The sequence below is a fragment of the Miniopterus natalensis genome, chromosome 9 (genome assembly GCF_054644295.1).
Source record: "Miniopterus natalensis isolate mMinNat1 chromosome 9, mMinNat1.hap1, whole genome shotgun sequence".
Classification (NCBI taxonomy): Eukaryota; Metazoa; Chordata; class Mammalia; order Chiroptera; family Miniopteridae; genus Miniopterus; species Miniopterus natalensis.
The window spans coordinates 10,430,492-10,448,551 of record NC_142089.1 but is presented as its reverse complement, the minus strand read 5'-3'; the positions used below and the strand labels follow the sequence as shown (position 1 = coordinate 10,448,551).

The window sequence follows — 18,060 nt, the reverse complement described above, 5'->3', positions numbered from 1 at the left end:
ACTCCTCTGTGCCTCAGTTTTCTCTTTATGAAATAAAAAGTGATGCCAGCCATACTGTAAAGTTAATATAAGAATGATGATAAACTGACAATAAAGATCAGGAGAAGTAATATACAGGAAGCCAGAAATGCCTCATAATAATAATATGTTGTTTTTGTTCATTAATATCAATTTGGTTACCCCACAGTGGGGATGGATGGGTACCCATTCTTTCTTCCTGCCACTTGATCTTGTGAACTATATACTATCAATTTAAAACAGAGTAACTGGTAGGAATGTATTGGGGTTCTGCAAATTGAACTGTGTAGGACTTGGATCACACACTCTAAGTCTTCTCAGTTCACAATGGTAAATGATTCGGACCAGAACGAAGTTACTATGTCTGTCATAGGGCTTTCTCTGTTGTTGCTTTCTTTTAAAAAAAAAATCTCATTTACCTTAAAATCATTAATGTGTAGAAATTCATCAATGATAGATCTGGACTTCCTCTCCATTTCCTCTTCTGACAATGAAGGCTTGTCAGGGGCTGATGTTGTTGGAATTTCTGGTTTCACTATCAGTGAGGTTTAAAAAAAAGTGAGAAAGTAAAAACAACAAAAATTATAATTAAAATGGTGGGATCATGGCTGATCATGTTTACATGTTGTTACATCGCTTTTTTCAGTAAAGGCATTAAAAACAGATACAAATTTGACAAAGCAAGACGCTAAAAGCAGAATACAGAAACATGTATTTTAGAATAGATATACACTAAGTAACTCCATGACCCAGGACAACTGAAAGGATACAGGGACATGATAAACTTTTATAATTCAAGTTTCTTTGTTCCTTTCTATGCTCTGATTCCTCTCCATTGCTTCAATGGTGGAAAGCACACGAGGCCTGCACATCGTGCACAGAGCTTTAGCCACACTGGCCTTCGGCAATTGCTTGAACATGACATGGTTTTGCCTGTTACCACTTTGCTCATGGTACTTCCTCTGTCTGTCTCTCTGTTCCACACCTGTCCCTCCCTACAAATCTGTTTTAACTCCTATTGGTCCTTCAGACTTTAAGGGAAGCCTTCCCCAATATCACTCTGTGAATTCTAGGTAGTTCCTTTGTTAAGTACTCCCTTAGAACTGTGTTCCTTTCCTTAATAGCCTTTTTCTCAGTTTGTACTTATAGGTAATAAGCCACCAGTTGCTCAATGTGCACGTGGTGAATGGACAAGTGACCTCGACCATACACATGCAAAGGGCAGCTGTGCTACATTAGTCACCGTGCGTTATTTCCACTCCCTGTTTTACTATGTTCCCAAATACCTAGCACAGATGAGAAAAGCACATGTCCTCAAAGCTGAAAGACCTGGTCTCTTAGCTGGGAGAAGGTATTTCAACTTGCTTCTAAAATCCATTTAGAAATTATAGTTAGAAGACACAATTTAAATAGTAAAACAAATCTGAACGTTATAGAAATGTTATAAACAACCAGTATTACTTCAAGATTAAGAGTTAAAAGATGCTAAAAATTAACTTTGAACTACTTTCCATCACCGTCATTATCATCATCATTATGACCTCTAGTATCTTTTGAAAACTTTGCATTTTTCAAATAATATTCTAGGTAGTTACATGTATTGACTTCCCATTTAATCTTCATAATAACCCTACACTTATCCCCATGTAGCAAATGAGGAAACTGCAACACAGAGAGGTTAAACACATGGCAATTTTTAGAGCATTATCTGAGTTGTTCCACGAAACATACACATGCTAAACATGCACAGAACCCATGGAGGTCACCAAGGAAGATGAAGGTAACAGAAGACAATCTGATACTCCCTCTCTGATTTGCCTTGCAGTGGCTCAATGTCAGAATTTCCGTACCTTTGAGGGGCCCTACAAGAGCATAAGCTCTCTACTGCACAGGGGGGTGTTATGCAGGGAACGTGTAAGAAATTCAGATCGCTTACCATACAGCAAGAGGACCCTACCATCATCACATTTAAGAGAGAAAGAAGAAAATTTACAGATCGCTGAACAAAGGGATACCTGGGGATGGAATACAAAACTGAGGATGCCTTTAACTGTTCAGGTGCTGCTGCGTGTACTGTTATCAAGAAACCTGCTTAGACACACAGTCTTCTTTATATTTTTCCTTCCAAACTGAAAGCCCAAATCTTTGCTTGTATTCGCTCATATAAAGTCTCTCACCTGCTTCCCTGGTTTTGTTTCGGTCAGCCTCAGTGATGCTCCTTTCCACATCCATGCCTCCTGTGAGTTGTTTCACTGTCTCTAGCATCTCTCTCCGCTGCTCTTCCTGAGACTGATTGTCTAACAGGTCTTTACTGCTGCTGCCCCTCATGAAAGTGTTGGGACGAACAGTTGCACATGGAAGGGGCTTGTCATTCTTCTCCCTGCCCATGCTGCCACGACTTAAAAGACAAAACAACATTCTTCAAAAGAAAGTCACTCATCTCCCATGTATTTAATTATAAAGTAACACTACGACTTTCTCAAATATGCAAAGTGTAATTATTTATAAAAACATGTAATATCAGTGCTTTAAAAGAAGAATATTAAGATAGCTTTATATTTTCTCTTAAATGTTAAAGGGATACTACTTAAAATTTTAAAATGACAATGGCAATTCTTTGTTTTATTTTTTAAAACCTTTTACCAATTAAGAAGACAGTGGTGAATATATGAGCTAAATGAAAGGGAAATAATACCAAAAGAACATGGTATCACTACTTAGAAATTAAACTTTATTCAGAAACTTCAACTATATGGAAAATATCTGAGAACCAAATAGAAGTAATTTTTGAATAGCCAATATCACACACTTTATATATTTTATTTTATTAAAATTTTTTTTTTATTGATTTCAGAGAGCGGAAGGGAGAGGGAGAGAGAGAGACAGAAACATCAATGATGAGAGTCATTGATCAGCTGCCTCCTGCATGACCCCGACGGGATCGAGCCCACAACCAGGGCATGTGCCCTGACTGGGAATTGAACCGGGATCTCCTGTATCCTAGGTTGATGCTCAACCGCTGAGAACGCCGGCCAGGCACTTTATTCATTTTAAGAGAGACTCTCATTTCCCTATTTAGTCTTCTTTTAGATAATTCTAACTAGCTGGGCAAACAGCTCCTTACCCATGGCAACCAGAAGCAGCAAATTAATTAAAAGGGAGGCAAGAGGGAGAGGTGTGACAACAGTCTAACCACTGTAAAAAAACAAACTTACTATAAAACAGCAGAGCCATCAGGGGAAACTTATGGCAAAGCAAAGAGCCACAAAGACGTCAATAGCACAACTGGTGCTCAATGACAATCCAAGTCTTCATTAAAAAGTTGACCTGTGCTAAGCATATTTTGTTTCAGATGCCAAGGAAACAGTTACATAGTTTAGAAAGCCTACCTACGCAAACATTATTATTAGTAAAAAACAAAAGTTTGAGAGCATAAAGAAACTTCAGCTCTAAAGGTGCTTATATAAAAAATTTTGTTCTGGCCCTGGCCAGGTGACTCAGTGGCTTGGAGCATTGTCCTGCACATCAAAAGGCAGCAGGTTCGCTCCCCGGTCAGCACGTGTATGGGAGGCAACTGACCAATGTTTCTCTCTCTCTCTTTCTCTAAAGATCAATAAAAACATATCCTCAAGTGAGGATAAAAAGAATTTTTTTTTGTTCTGTCATATACCACAGGTCCTCATCAATTCTCCAGAGACTAGCCAACAGAACTCGACTGTATGACTCCTACAAAAACAAGTCGAAAGGTAGAATATGTAATAGTGAGAAAAAAAAGATAACCTCAAATATAACTTGAAGAACTGTGACAGAGAGGTGTGTGGGTGGGCTGTCATGCCCTCTAATCCCCATGCTTGAGGTTGCTAGATTAATCTAGAGCATCCTGAGGTGTTAGTCTGGAGAGCTCCACACAGCCCCCAGGACTTTTGAGTCAGCCTGGCTTTCTTTGGGAGCAAACCATTAGGTAACTGCCAGATTAATTTACTCTTCCTTTCCATCCCATCCCAAATCTACCGCCCAATTTTGTTTTTATCTTGGAAATTATAGAATGTGAAGACTGAAGGAGGAAAAGGAAAAGGCAATCAACCTTAGGGGCAACAGAAATCCATCCGTAGGGATCACTATCATAATCTGTGTCAGCACGTGTGTGTGCTTGTGAGAGAGAGACAGACAGACACAGTAATGAGCAGGTGAGTCTTGAGTTAACACGGACATCAGACTTCTTACCTGGTTAAGGTCCTCCGGGAATCAAACTCTAAAGGTGCGGATGATGTAGACCCTGAGGGTGCTGGAGGTTGCAAAGCAGAGAATCTGTTTAAACTGGAAGCACTTGACCGTAAGGCATCTATAGGTGTTAAGGATTGAAAAAAACAAAACAAATCAAGTGGTTAAAACGCAGCTTCTAACTCATCTGCCTCCCTAGGGTGGGGGCTGAGACTAGGCATTTCTAATGTGCCTGACAAGGTGATGTCAATCTCCTGGTCCACAGACCATATTCTGAGAAGCAGAGTGTTAGAATTGTATGAAAAAAAAATTTAGAAATCTTCGCTCATTACAATAATTAGTTCTTGCTCCTTTAATTATCCTAGGGGGTTCATAGGGGTGGGAGTGATAAACAGGGAAAGGACTGAGGCAAACCAAACCAAACCAAAATACAGTTGACCCTTGAACAACACAGATTTGAATGGTGTGGGCACACTTACACATGGACTTTTAAATAAATACCTGTACTGCTTTTGATCCACGGGTGGGAGTCTACAGATACGGAGGGACAACTGTATGCACTGACCTACACCATTTTATTATACAGGGAACTTGAACATTCGGGACTTTGGTATCTGCACAGGGGCTTGGAACCAGTTCCCCATGGATACAAAGGCACAACTTATGTTTTTGGTGAGTTAGAAGTTATACATTGATTTTCAACTGTATGGGGTGGGGATGGGATACCCCTAAACTCTAAGTTGTTTAAGGATCAACTATATTTCACTTAAAAACAGTAACTAAATGTTATGATCTCATTTATGTAAAACTATCCATGTAAGTTTAAATGAGTAACAATTTTTTTAATTTAAAGAAAAAAGGTCAAAATTACTTAGTAGATGGGAATTACGGAAGGAAGGTTAACAATGACGTTTTTATTTTTTCCATAGGGCTTCTTCAGCTTTTAACATGTGTTTGTGATGGTCTAAACATTATAGTCCTAATGTCAAATTTCTCACAAAATATGACTTGATAAAAGATTTGGAAAACTATTTCAATCTAATTCTTTTTACAACACCCTGAAATTTAAATGCTCTGGTTATTAACATTCTTTTTCTCAGCAAAGTGAGTTTACCTTTTAATTTGGGGTCCCAGTAATTTCTGTAACGATACTGAATTTGTGAACAACAACAACAAAGGAGCCTAAGAGATTAAAGTCTTAAAATAGTCTAAATACTAAAAATTAAAAAAAATTTTCCCTTTAAAAAAACAACACATAAGGATCACTACTGAGGAAGAAATAATAATGTTAGAAAGGGTCACCAGTAAGTTTGGGCATGATTAGTCTACAGATCCTTTCCTAAAGCCATTTTTCAATGATGGGGGAATGTGCTGCGCGATGAATGCTGAAGGACCACAGCTGGGTTCCTGAGAGGGGACACTCCGCGCTTACCAGTCTCGCTTGCCTTCGCTCCACCGCTGCTGCCTTTACCCCAACTACCCAGCTGTGCTTTAGGCACCAGCTGAATTTTCTCATCAATTGTGGGCTGTAATATAAGTGACAAGAGTCATTTCCAGGATATATTCTAGAAGAATCGTTTTTGTTTTTATTTTCAGTGCAGTAAAATCAATTTTAGCAACAAAATTTTGTTAGAATGCCTATTTAAGAAACATAAATTGGAGCTGTTCACATTAAAGTGGATTCCTGTGGTCCCTGAAGCACTTCCTTGGAATCCAACTTTCACAAAACACAACGTGAAACCACTGCTCGGTCTGGAGAATGCATTCAAGTCCTCTAGATGGTGTGCCAGTTTGCTAAACTGTAAGCAGTTTCTAATGGTTCCTCTTTGTATACTAACGCCCAGTGATTTAAAAAATAAAAATGGAATACACAAATACTACAAAATAAACTCATTAATCTCTTCATATGATTGTGAGGAAACAGGTCAAAAGACAGAAAGATTTCACGTTTTTGCAAAGCCTGGTACAGCCTGAGGCTAAGGATGGAGAGGTGGACTGGGAGTATTCAATGACCGGGAACAAGAAAAACAAAAATCTACTTAGATGGGGAATTAAGGTCCCTGTTATCTTTTAGGTCTAACCCTCCATGCACATTTTTAGTGCAAGTGAACAGAATTACAAGGTAACACAAGACATATACAACCCAAAGGCTGTAATGCAGCTCTTTGTAACAAAGGTATTACGGTATTCTGACAGTGCTGTCTTGCTATATGATGTACATTTACATAAATCTATCCCAGTTAACAGTGAATTTGTTTAATGGTCTTGACCTTTTTCTAGGATACTTAGGTATATTACAACTATCTGAATATACAAAAATTAATTAAAAAACAATTTACACATTTTTCAAAATATTAAGGAAATAACGTTGTAGGTTTAATACCAGCACTATTATTTTTTATAGTGTCTATTCACAGGAACAATATTTAAAAAAACAGACAAATGTTATTACTGAGTACTGATAAAATTTTCAAAGATAACTGGGCTGATGTTGGGGGAATTCTTTAAACGTAAGATCTTGGTTAAAACCCTCTTGCTGGAAATGAAAGTGCATGGGAGTCAAGTTGTATTCAGCAATGGAATTCCTGCATTGAGACATAAACAACTGGAAGAATGTACCAGAATCTTTAAGAATAGAATCCTAGCTAATTAACATCAAGAGAGATCCAGAGACATAATGGTTTATCCTGAAGCACTGCTTTGACAAAACCATAAAGATTTCAAGACATATCCTATCTTACAATTTTATCAAAGTCTGTTTTCTTTTTTCAATTATCTTCTTTCATTTGATGTTTTCACATTAGCTTTATTGTCTTTAGCATCCTAGTGGCAGGCTGCCAATTTTCAGGATAAGGGGAAGTGCATTATAACTAAGGATCAAACTAGACTTGCAAGTAATCTCCCAAACCTGCTGGGCTATCCAGGTCTCCACTTTCACAAAATGTAATTCTGCTTTCTCTACATTCTTTACCCTACTTACAGTGATCAACTTCTGCTGAAAACATCTGCTAGGAGAAAATGCTTTCCTCTTACTGCTCATGGGTTCTCAAGAGAAAGGGAATTAAACAGAGTATTTTAAATATTTACCACAGAATGATTTTTAGTAGGTCCTCTGCTATTTTTTTAGGCCTTAGAGCAAACCACTAATTCTTTTCATGGCTAGACTTAAACTTGCAGAAAAAAACCAGCCCATAAAATCTGCATTATGGCTATTTTATATGAGCAATAAGTAATTTGGACAGTCATGTTTTAAAGTTGTTGCTGTGCTTTAAATGTAACACTCACCTTAGTGATTTTCAGGAATTTCGAGGGGTCCAGTACCCGACTGTTCTTGGCCCCTTGTACAGTGTTCCACCCACCTTCATCCACTCTCTGGACGCCTGCCAGGAAAACAGAGTGAGCCCGTCTCTCATCTGTCTTAAGTCAGTTTGACAGTGAAAGAGTGAGCAATAGTGTCAACTCAGCAGCTCCAATCAAAACCAAAGAAAAAAACAAAAGAAATGGTTAAGGCATTGTTGACAGTCTCTTTAACAGCCACAACATGAAAATATTAAGCAGAAGCACTCTGCTTATATTGGATCTCCCATAAAACATCAATGGCCTTGAAATCAACTGATACAAATGAATAGAGATAAGGGAGGGCCCAAAGCTAGTTTTTACAGATTAATGATTATGTTGATAAAGTTAATGATTAGAACACTTTGGGAGAAGTCAGATGGAAATTCTTTATTTCAAAGTTTATTTCACTTAATGGTGTCAAATGATAGCATGAGTCAATCATCCCCCAAAACCTGCTTCTCCAACCGTTCAGCTTCTCAGGCAGAAAGCCATGACTCCTCTCTCTCACACTTTGTATCCATCTATTAGCAGATCTTGTCAGTTTAACCATTACAATATATTCAGCATCTAGCACCTTCTAACCACTACCAACACTACCAATTTGGTTTAACCCAGAAACATTTCCTCAATTAGTACAAAAATCTCTTTAATGGAGTCCCTGCTTTGTCATCTGTTTTCATCATGGCAATCAGTGTGACCCTTGTAAAGCACAACCCAGGTCCTCTGACACTTCTCTGCTCAAAACACTTCTGTTCTCTCTCCATTTCACTCAGAGAAAAAGATTCCTTATAAGTGGCCAAGCTCTAAATAAGCTGGCCCTCTACCTCTCAGACCCCGTCTTCTGCACTCTACCTCCCATACCATTTGATCCAGCTACACTGGCAGCCTTGCTGTTCCTTGACAAGGCTGTTTCAGGGACTTTGTGCTTCCTCTATTCTCCTTTGCCTAGAACCCCTCTTCCTCACATATGTACACATGACTTAACTTCCTCACTTGCTCAAACAATGCCAACTTTCATAAGCTCCCCAATTTCCCTATTTAAAATTGCAACCTCACCCAGCCAGTATGGCCCAGTGGCTGAGCATTAACCCATGCACCAGGACGCCACCAGTCACCAGTTTGATTCCCGGTTTAGGGCACAGGCCTGGGTTGTGGGCTCCATCACCAGTGGGGTCGTGAAGGAGGCAGCAGATGGGTGCTGATGCTTCCCTTTCATCAATGTTTCTATTTCCCTCTCTCTTTCTCTCTCTCCAAAAATCAATGAAACATTTTTTAAAAATTGTAACTTCTACCCACAAAGCCTTGCACTCCCCACTACCTCTCTGCTTAATTTGCTTCTACAGAACAAATTTATCTGACAAATATTTGTACTTAAGTATTTGTTTATTGTCTTTTCCCCCCAGAAAGATGTAAACTGCATGAGGGAACTGACTTTCCTCTCTCCTGTTAAGTGGAAGGCACTCAGTATTTGTTGAACGGATGAATGAAAGACCGCCAAACTACCTACTCAAAAACATCTCTCATCCTCACACTTCTTGATTTTCTCTGTGCTTATTTTACGGCTCATGAGCAGACTTGCTCTTTCCTTGTTTCTACGACACTTACGGCCCAGTACACACTCCTTCCTCTACTTGCTCTTTATCTGTCACTTTTCCAAGAATTCTTTCCTTCCTTTAGTCAACTATGGATACATCCTCCATGGATTAGGCTTTCCTCTTTCCCCTCTCAATCTATCTGGATAATAAATTAAAGCCATTACCTGAAAGGTATTGTGCTAGGTACTAGGGTAGGAAGGTAAGCGTGGTGTCCCATGAAACTTAAAAGGACCCTTCCCTGCATTAATCTCTCATAACTTCACTATGAGATCTACTGTGTCTGTGATAAATAACAGCTAGTGATTATTGAGTATTTACTAGTGCTGGTTGTTACACTTACCATGTTACATATACTATCTCACTTCATCCTCACACAAATTCCTCAGATCCATTTTACAGATTAAGTGACTTGTGCACGGTCATACAGCTAGGGTGTCAGAGAGCTGAAATTCAAACCTAGACAGTTTGGCTCTGGAGCCTATGCTCTCAACCACTATACTATCTGATCCAGTCACTGGCCGGCTCACTTAACTGCACAGTGGACGAACGAGCATTCCCAATTGGATGCCCTATTGTCATCTCAAAACAAGCAGGCTTTGGAGAAATATCATTTCCCTCTGAAAAAGGTTTCCTCTTCCAACGTTGCTAAACTTAGTTTATGGACTTTCTATTTTCCCTTTTATTTCATCTGTCATTTATTTTCCTGTTTCTTCCTTTTTACTCCTATTGCTGCTAAGTCTCTCAACTCCTTCCACATAGGATTTCAGCAACAGCAAGATTTCTGAGTTCAGAGACCCCCAATTCATCATGTGAAAAGCAACAGATTGATTTTATTTACATGCCTCCAACAGGACATTACTCCTTTGCTAAAAAACTTACAATGACTTCTCCTTTTTTTTTTTTTTAAATATATCTTTATTGATTTCAGAGAGAGGAAGAGAGATAGATAGAAACATCAATGATGAGAGGGTCATTGATCGGCTGCAGCCCGCAACACGGGCATGTGCCCCGACCGGGAATTGAACCCCGGTCGCCTGGATCCTAGGTCAACGCTCAACCGCTGAGCCACACCCGGCCGGGCACAATGACTTCTTAATGTCTACCAAATCAACTCAATTCTTAATCTAGCTACACACTTCCAGACAAACATTTTCTCACTTGTTCTGAACAAAGTTTTTCCCAATCAGGTTTTATTCCTCTTTACAATATGTTTATTTTAATTTCGTAACTAAAATTCTTCCTTCCCTTCCAAATATCTACCATCCATCAAGAGCCAGTTCAAGTGTCCCTTCCTCAAATAAAGATGTCTCCCAGTTTTCTCTCTCTGTTCTCTGAATTTTAATAACCTTAATGGAGAATACATCTCATAATTGGTAATATCTTCCATTTGCTTGACGAATGTTCCCTTTATTAGTTTTGCCTTCCCAGATAAAACTATAAGTTTCTACAGGGAAGGAACAGTATCTTCCACATCTTTTTATATCCCTCATCAATACTGAGTATATAGAAGATGTTCAATAAGGTGTTGATTATTGACTCTGAAATAGTCCAAGAAACCATGTTTAGTTTTTGCATTTGCTGCTTTTACTCAATAACCCGTCTCCAGGTGAAACTTCACTTATCAATTGCCACTCTGTTCTCTGGGTTATATTCTGATTTCATTTAACATCTAAATATGGAATTCTTAACACCTGTCCCTTAAGCTCCTACGTGCTCTAGTGCCGGGCACCTCACCCTCACCTGGTCTTCTCTTCTCTTTGGTCATGAGCTGCTGGACCTTCCTTTGCTCCTCTTGTTCTTCTATTTTCGCCTCTTTGTGAATCTGCTCAATAGTTTTAGGTCCTTGATCTGCTCTTCGAGATACCCAATTACACTATAAAGGGAGAAAAAAAGGTTATCAGCCAGGTAACTAAAAAGAAAAATTAAAAAATTTAAAATCTACTTTATACTTTTCACTGCTGGAAAAGTGCAATATACTTACAAAACCTGTTACTTCGGCAGTTTTCCACCTGTCTTGCAGATGGCACTATGTGCAGTTCAGGGATCAGAGCTAAAGGGTTACAGTCTCTCGCTCACCCTGTAGTTCTACTGTACACTGAGCACTTCGGCAGCCAGCGGGCAAAAAGACAAGAGTGGAAGCCTGGCCAAGAGGGTTTCATTCTTTTCAACTTTTCGTGTGTGTGAGGAGAGAAGAGGAATTGAGAAAGATCAAGGTTCTGTGGCCCTGCCTTAGCCTGGGGCGCTGCGACTCGGTTCACGCCAGCTCCGCGGGTGTTCCGAATCGAGGCTGAGAGCAGTTTTCTCTCGTATCACGGTTCTGGCAGCCTACACAAAGTGCCACTTCACCCTGTCCTCTGCCTATCCTCTCTATGAAGGACAAAACATGCTGCTGCCTAATACGTACACTTCTCTTTCCTTCCCTGCCCAGCTACAGTCCCAATATTCGATGTAAGTACAAGTGGTTGAAGGATTAGGTGGAGAAGTTTTTATATTTACATTCTTCTATCAGCCAGAGGCAAGGATGGCAAATAGGTTTAAATTAGCATTCAAATTCTCATCAGTTGGCAGTGGTTTTGCTAAGAAGGATTCTGAGATCACATTTGGGCTTGGCAAGATAAAGAACCATCCCAATGCTACTTGGTCTGGTTGCAGGGCAGGGCAGGGGTGGGAGCTGTATTCACTTTCTCTAGTTTAGGGGCAGCTACAATATATTCCCTGCGGGAGTTAAAACAAGAAGAGACAAAAGAGGTGGTAGTGGTAAAAACTGGCTCAGGCATGAGAAATGAAGACAATGAAAGCAGCACAACAGGAGGGTATACAGGAAAAACAGCAGAGGAGAAAACATCATTTATGAGCTCAGCACTTTACATAATTCCCTCACTGGATTTTTAAAACACATCTGCAAGGTAGGCAACACCTCATTTTAGAGACTAAAAATATAAGGCTCAGGGAAGTTAAATGTATTCATTTTAAAGATGAGGCTTCCTGATTATTTAGCATCCTAAGACTAAATTTAAGTGACCACAGTTTGAATTCAGAACGGTTTACTTTAAAACTGCAATGTGGTCTGATAATCAAAGAGCAGAAACAGGCAGGTGTATGTGCTTCCTGTCCTTTCACACAGCTCTCCACGAAGCTTTGTCAGTTCAATTTTTGAGTCTTAGAGCAAAGGAATTACATTTTTCCACACGTACACACTAGGACGTCCTCTCCAACCCAATTCCTTAAAAGAGAGTGGAGTGGTGGGCTTACTATTTTTCTACTTACCAGCCTTAGGTCTATCACATCCTGAAGCATGAATCGGATCCTAGATGAGGTTTTTCTTTCTTTCACAATTTTCTCCATCTGATTAAAATACTGGTCCATACGTGGCTACAAGAGACAAAATCGTTAGTATTCTTAGCTGAGGAATTCAAATGTAATTTTACCATGTAGAATTTTTAAATGGCCTAGGAATACAACTTATAGTCAAAAGGTAATGTGGTCGAATTTTTAATTGAACATATGACACCCAAAATAAAAGCTATGTATTTCAGTCTGCTGGCCGTGGTCAAATGACTGATTACAGGCTGACAGAATATAAATGGAAATGTGATACTGCAGCTCCCTGGAACCTGCCTTCAGAGAGCAGTGGCTATGTCCTTTGCTCCTTTCCAACCTTTTCTGCTGAGAACATTAAGGACAAGGGCTACATCTTAGGAATAACAGAATGTTAAGCTGGAGAGACTTGGTTTTCTGATCATACCTGAGCCACCAGACCAGCCTCAGACTTCTTATTTTGAAATTTACTTGAACGAATCAGAAATAAACCTCAATCTTATATAAACCACTAATATTTGGGGTTTCCTGTCACAGCCAAACATAATCCTAGCTGATTCAGATGTTATGAAACATTTTTGACATTTCTTTGAAGCATTTCTAATTTCCCAACCCCTTATTTGTAGAGCACCATGTTGTTTGACTTAACAGTATTTTTAATGATTTCTTAAATCATGGTTAGGTAGCTGTGCCATTAATTAGAGCATAAACTTAAGAAAACTACTGGGTTTTCTTTGTTTCTATATCACCCTCAGTCCGGACCCATAGTAGCTTTTCTCCCTTTATTTCTGCTAATAATTTGCTTATATGACAAAGTGGCCTGTGAAATGGTCCATGCAGAAAAAAGACAAGGCTCAAATAATCTGAACGACTCATCAGTTGGCTTTTATGTACTTTGGGAGCTCTTCACTTCTGACTTTAAGGGAAATGAGGTAAGGGCACGGTGGGGCCAAATACTGACAGTGAGAAGGGCAAGAAAGCAAAACAGCCTCGGTGGCTGGGGCCTGATGGAACACTTCTGTTGACCATCTTAGTTCTTTTGAACTGATGGAGTCCCTGCTGGAGGTTTCAGAGATTTTGGATTTTTACCTTTGCTTTCTCAAAATCCAGGTCTTTGCCAATGGTGGTGAGCAGGCGACAGAGGCACTCTAGGGATTCTTCATCATGGTTCTTCAGCAGCTTCACCACACAGTCATGCATGATGGCTTCCGTCAGCATTTTGAGTTTAAAGAGTTCTCCAATGAACTTGATGTTACCAATGGATCTCCGCCGGGCTTTGTCCTTAGCTTCCTCCAGTTCATCATGAAGCCTCGTCCTCTCTTCTGGCTGTTGTATAAGGAATAGAATCTTGATGACAAAAACTGTACTGCACAATAGACGCTAAGAACATACACTGAGACTCGTGGTGCTTACCCTCTCTGGGCGTCAGGGATGCCCTCTGAGGATCTGACTGCAACTAAAGACCCACTCCTCAGAAAAATGAACTATACCCAAAAGTTTGCATTCATTTCAGGAGATTTCTGGTACTCAGTGACTTCTCTTAAGATGGTTCGGAGTCCCTGTCTTAGAAGGTTGAGTAGCTCTAACATGCAGCATTAAAAGAAATAAAGTATTCCTCTAGACATCAATATCGTATCTGCTTATGAAAAAAAGGCCAAAGGCACCAAGAGCAGGAAGACGTAGCCGGCTTCACGAAATCTCTACTTGCTAACACACCCTGCACAAGCACTTTCTTTCTGAGAAAACACTTACAGCACTGGCAGCCTCGAGTTCTCTCTGCTTCTTCTCAAATACATCGTCATCAGCCTTATCCTTCTCAAACTCCTTCTGGCAGCGGTTCAACAGCAGCTTCCGGAAATTCACTGTGTTCCCGGGCTTGTCTGCCATGGGGACTTTCAGCTGCATCCAGACAGGAAAATGCAAAAGCGGCAAGATTACTTAAATACGTTCAATGATTTTCTCAAAATATCAATTTTATTTATTGGCAAAATAATGCTGACTGAACCACAGGTAAGCATTCTACAAGAGGTATACAATTTAGCTTCAGGCGTTTCATGTTTCAATGGTAAGATGTCTTAAATTTTATGCAGAAAAGATGCACAATCCTCTCATATAAATGTACATCTTCTGTGGCTGGTTGTGCCTCTAGCTGACTTTGAAATCCATGTAAGATTATTACAACTATGAGCCCGCACTTATCTAGACATTTTTAACTCTGTAGGGTTGTTACTTTTGTTTTTCTTAATACCATTCTAGGTACTTTGGTTTAAAGCAGGGGTGGGGAACATACAGCCCACAGGCCATATATGGCCCGTGAGATCATTTGGTCTGGCCCTGCCAAGGCAACTGCAGGTGGGACTAGAAATTCAATAAACCTAGGAAGTTTTTTCATAGCTAATTTTTAAGTTGATAATTTTGCATGGCCCGTGAATGATGTTATAAATATCCAAGTGGCCCTTGGCAGAAATAAGGTTCCCCACCCCTAGTTTAAAGGAACAAATAGAAATGACATGAATTTCAAAGCCATAGGAAAACTGCTATAGGTGAGATCCTTATCTAGAAAAAGGCAGAAGGGGGGACAGATGTGACGATTTAAAAAAAAAATTGATTTCAGAGAGAGGAAGGGAGAGAGAGAGAGAAAGAGAAACATCAATATGAGAGAGAAACACAGATCGGTTGCCTCCCGCACATACCCTAACCGGGAATCGAACCTACCACCTTTTGGTGTATGGGAGGAAACTCCAACCAATTGAGCCACCCGGCCAGGGCACATTTGACAATTTTTGAGATATCTTTTCCTCAGGGGAATGTCAAGATACTGCAATGCCAGTACTTACTTTGACTATCAATACACTATGTTTTTTATTTCAATAAACTAAAATATTCTATTTTACAGATGAAATCCCCTTGAGCACCATTTTGAACAGCTATTGTGTAACATAGCAAAATGGTTTTCTAGAATCACAAAGTGGTTCTCAAAGTTCTGAAATGTAGCCCAGCCAGGCCTGGCTCTAGTTGAGCATCGACGTAGGATCCAGGGGATCATGGTTCAATTCCCGGTCAGGGCACATGCCCGGGTTGCCAGTCCAGGGCCTGCAGGAGGCAGCCGATCAACGACGACTCTCTCATCATTGATGTTTCTGTCTCTCTCTCCCTCTCCCTTCCTCTCTCTGAAATCAATAAAGATATATTTTAAAAAAGAAAAGAAATGCAGGGCATTTGCCCTGGGTTTAGTAAAAAACAGGATGCACTGTATTTATACTCACAAAAGAGTTAACGTTATCGATCTGAATGGACTTAGCTGCTGATGATGGCTGAATGGCTAGAGAAACTTCCTGAGAAAAGAGACTATGATGCTACAGTAGATCTGTGTTAGAACTGATGGTACACTCTCCAACATATTCCCTATGACATATGAAAGACCATTTAACAAATCCAGTCTAATCAACCAAAGGACCAAGTGTTTCATTACATTTTATTTTCAGAAAACATTAACTTAGGAAGAGGGGAAGATCATCAGATACCTTTTGGACAACCACAGAAAAGCTAACATGTCCTTATCTCCAAATCAGGCCATACACGTGGGAGCGACTATCGATCACTTCATAGTCAGGCCTGCTCTATGATCACACAAGAAGGCAGGCATCTGATCAGCCTTGCACAAGAGAACCAAGAGAACCAAGAGGCATATCCATGAGCAAGGTGCTGTATAATTGAGAACCAACATGATGTCAGGTTCCAGAACAAACTAAAAAGGTTCTAAAAATCAGCAATTATATCCAATGTACTACTTTATTTTATTTTTTATTATTGCTTTTAGAGAAAGTAGAAGGGAGGGGGAGAAACATTGATGTGAGAAACATCGATCGGTTGCCTCCTGTACACACCCTGACTTGGGATAAAACCCAAAACCTGGGTATGTGCCCTGACTGGAAATGGAACCCACAACCTTTTCAGTGTACAGAATGATGCTCCAACCAACCGAGCCACCTAGCCAGGGCTCCAATGTGCTATGTTAAACAAACATAAGTAAATCAGTAAAACAGTTCTATCCAGTTTCTTGACATAATTCACCAGCAGGACATAATTGTAACGTAAAAATCGCCCGGGCTGCAACCTATGGGCTCTAAAGAGATGCTTCCTGCATTACAGATTTGCTGTGTAAATGGGAAGGACGTGGGCGACAACGTGAAAACCCAGGTCACTGTCTTACGGTGAGAGGGACCAAAATTAACACCAGTCAGAGAGGCTAAAGAAATGAAACTTGTGACAGTTTGGTTACTCAGCTTCATCAAACCTGTTTCTTTCTTTCTAAAAATGAGGAACAAGTAGAAATGACATAAGACGGGAGAATTTCTCTTCACAGAAGGTGTAAAAAGACATGGCTTTCTACACCTTTTATGTAGGGAAGGGTATGTTGAAAGGGTTGGGTTAGGGATCAAAAGATTTGCTTACCTGCTTTTAAACAAAAGCAATTCTTTTAACCCACATCTGTTTTGTCATCCAAAATAAGAAAGGCACAATACCTATGTCTAACCTAGAGTGCAGCTATACGTATGCACCCAATGAAATAGGTTTGGTGAAAGCACTTTATAAGTCACAGATAAGAAAGTTGTAACGGGTACTCAGAACACTGAAACTGAAAGAGCACTGGAATCTTGAGTCATAAAATCAGGGTTTGAATCCCAACTCTGTGACTAATCAGCTATGTAAATTTGAGCAAGGGCGACCTCCTTGAGCCTCAATCCCTTCATCTGCAAAAGGAGACATCCCAACAATTGTAGACTGAGGGACATTATAAAGTAGCTGCTGAAACAGGAGCTCTGGAGATGTCATAATCCCAGCTCTGTCACGTGACTCTGACCAAGTTACTCAGCTTCATCAAACCTGTTTCTTTCTTTCTTTCTCAAAATGAGGATAACATCTATCTCTTAGGACAGTTGGAAGGCTTAAATGAGATGGTCTAAGTAAAGCAAGTAACAGTGGCTGGAACATCGAACCCAATAAACGAATATAGTTATATTTAAACACTTGGAGCTGTATTTGACAAATGTTTATGATTAAAAATTAAGAGTAACCCATATTGTAATACTATAGATATCAAAGAAAGTATATAACAAAGCTCACAGCGCAGTTAGGGAGAGAACCACAAAAGGCAAGAGAAATGAGTATCTGCTATCCCCAAATGATGGTCACGGGACATTTTACCTGTATTGGACCTAAGAACATGTAAGCTTCTTAGGTATATTCATATGGAAGCATCAAAACTGAATAACTGGCAGAATGTGCACGTATCTACATATGTACATATATCTCAAAAAGAATGCCTAGCTAATGACCCCCTAAAGATTTGTTTTGGAACATAAACTTAATGTCCTCTGGGATGGTTAACAGGGGAATATGGAGTAGGCTAGTGAGAACATATCTTCTGAGAATAGTGACACATAATAATTTTGTTATTATAAATTCAAGAGGATGATGACAGTAAATTAGCATGTGTTGTCTACATTCTAATGGGGTTCCAAGATGGGGATTTTAATTTAAATTATGATTAATAATAGCACAGCAA

At 39.7% G+C, this 18,060-nt stretch overlaps 1 protein-coding gene across 10 annotated transcripts in view; it reads right to left on the bottom strand.

Moving 5' to 3' along the window:
- EIF4G3 (eukaryotic translation initiation factor 4 gamma 3) overlaps positions 1–18,060 on the bottom strand; it is a 234,625-nt gene that overhangs the window by 25,519 nt on the left and 191,046 nt on the right. For all 10 annotated transcript variants that reach the window (XM_087820188.1, XM_087820180.1, XM_087820181.1 and 7 more), the window contains 9 exons: positions 14,244–14,390; positions 13,581–13,817; positions 12,441–12,545; positions 10,914–11,046; positions 7,525–7,619; positions 5,672–5,765; positions 4,243–4,360; positions 2,196–2,416; positions 438–553 (listed from right to left, as the gene is read on the bottom strand). In XM_087820188.1, coding sequence (XP_087676314.1) covers positions 438–553; positions 2,196–2,416; positions 4,243–4,360; positions 5,672–5,765; positions 7,525–7,619; positions 10,914–11,046; positions 12,441–12,545; positions 13,581–13,817; positions 14,244–14,390 — 1,266 coding nt within the window. The remainder of the gene's footprint in view (positions 1–437; positions 554–2,195; positions 2,417–4,242; positions 4,361–5,671; positions 5,766–7,524; positions 7,620–10,913; positions 11,047–12,440; positions 12,546–13,580; positions 13,818–14,243; positions 14,391–18,060) is intronic.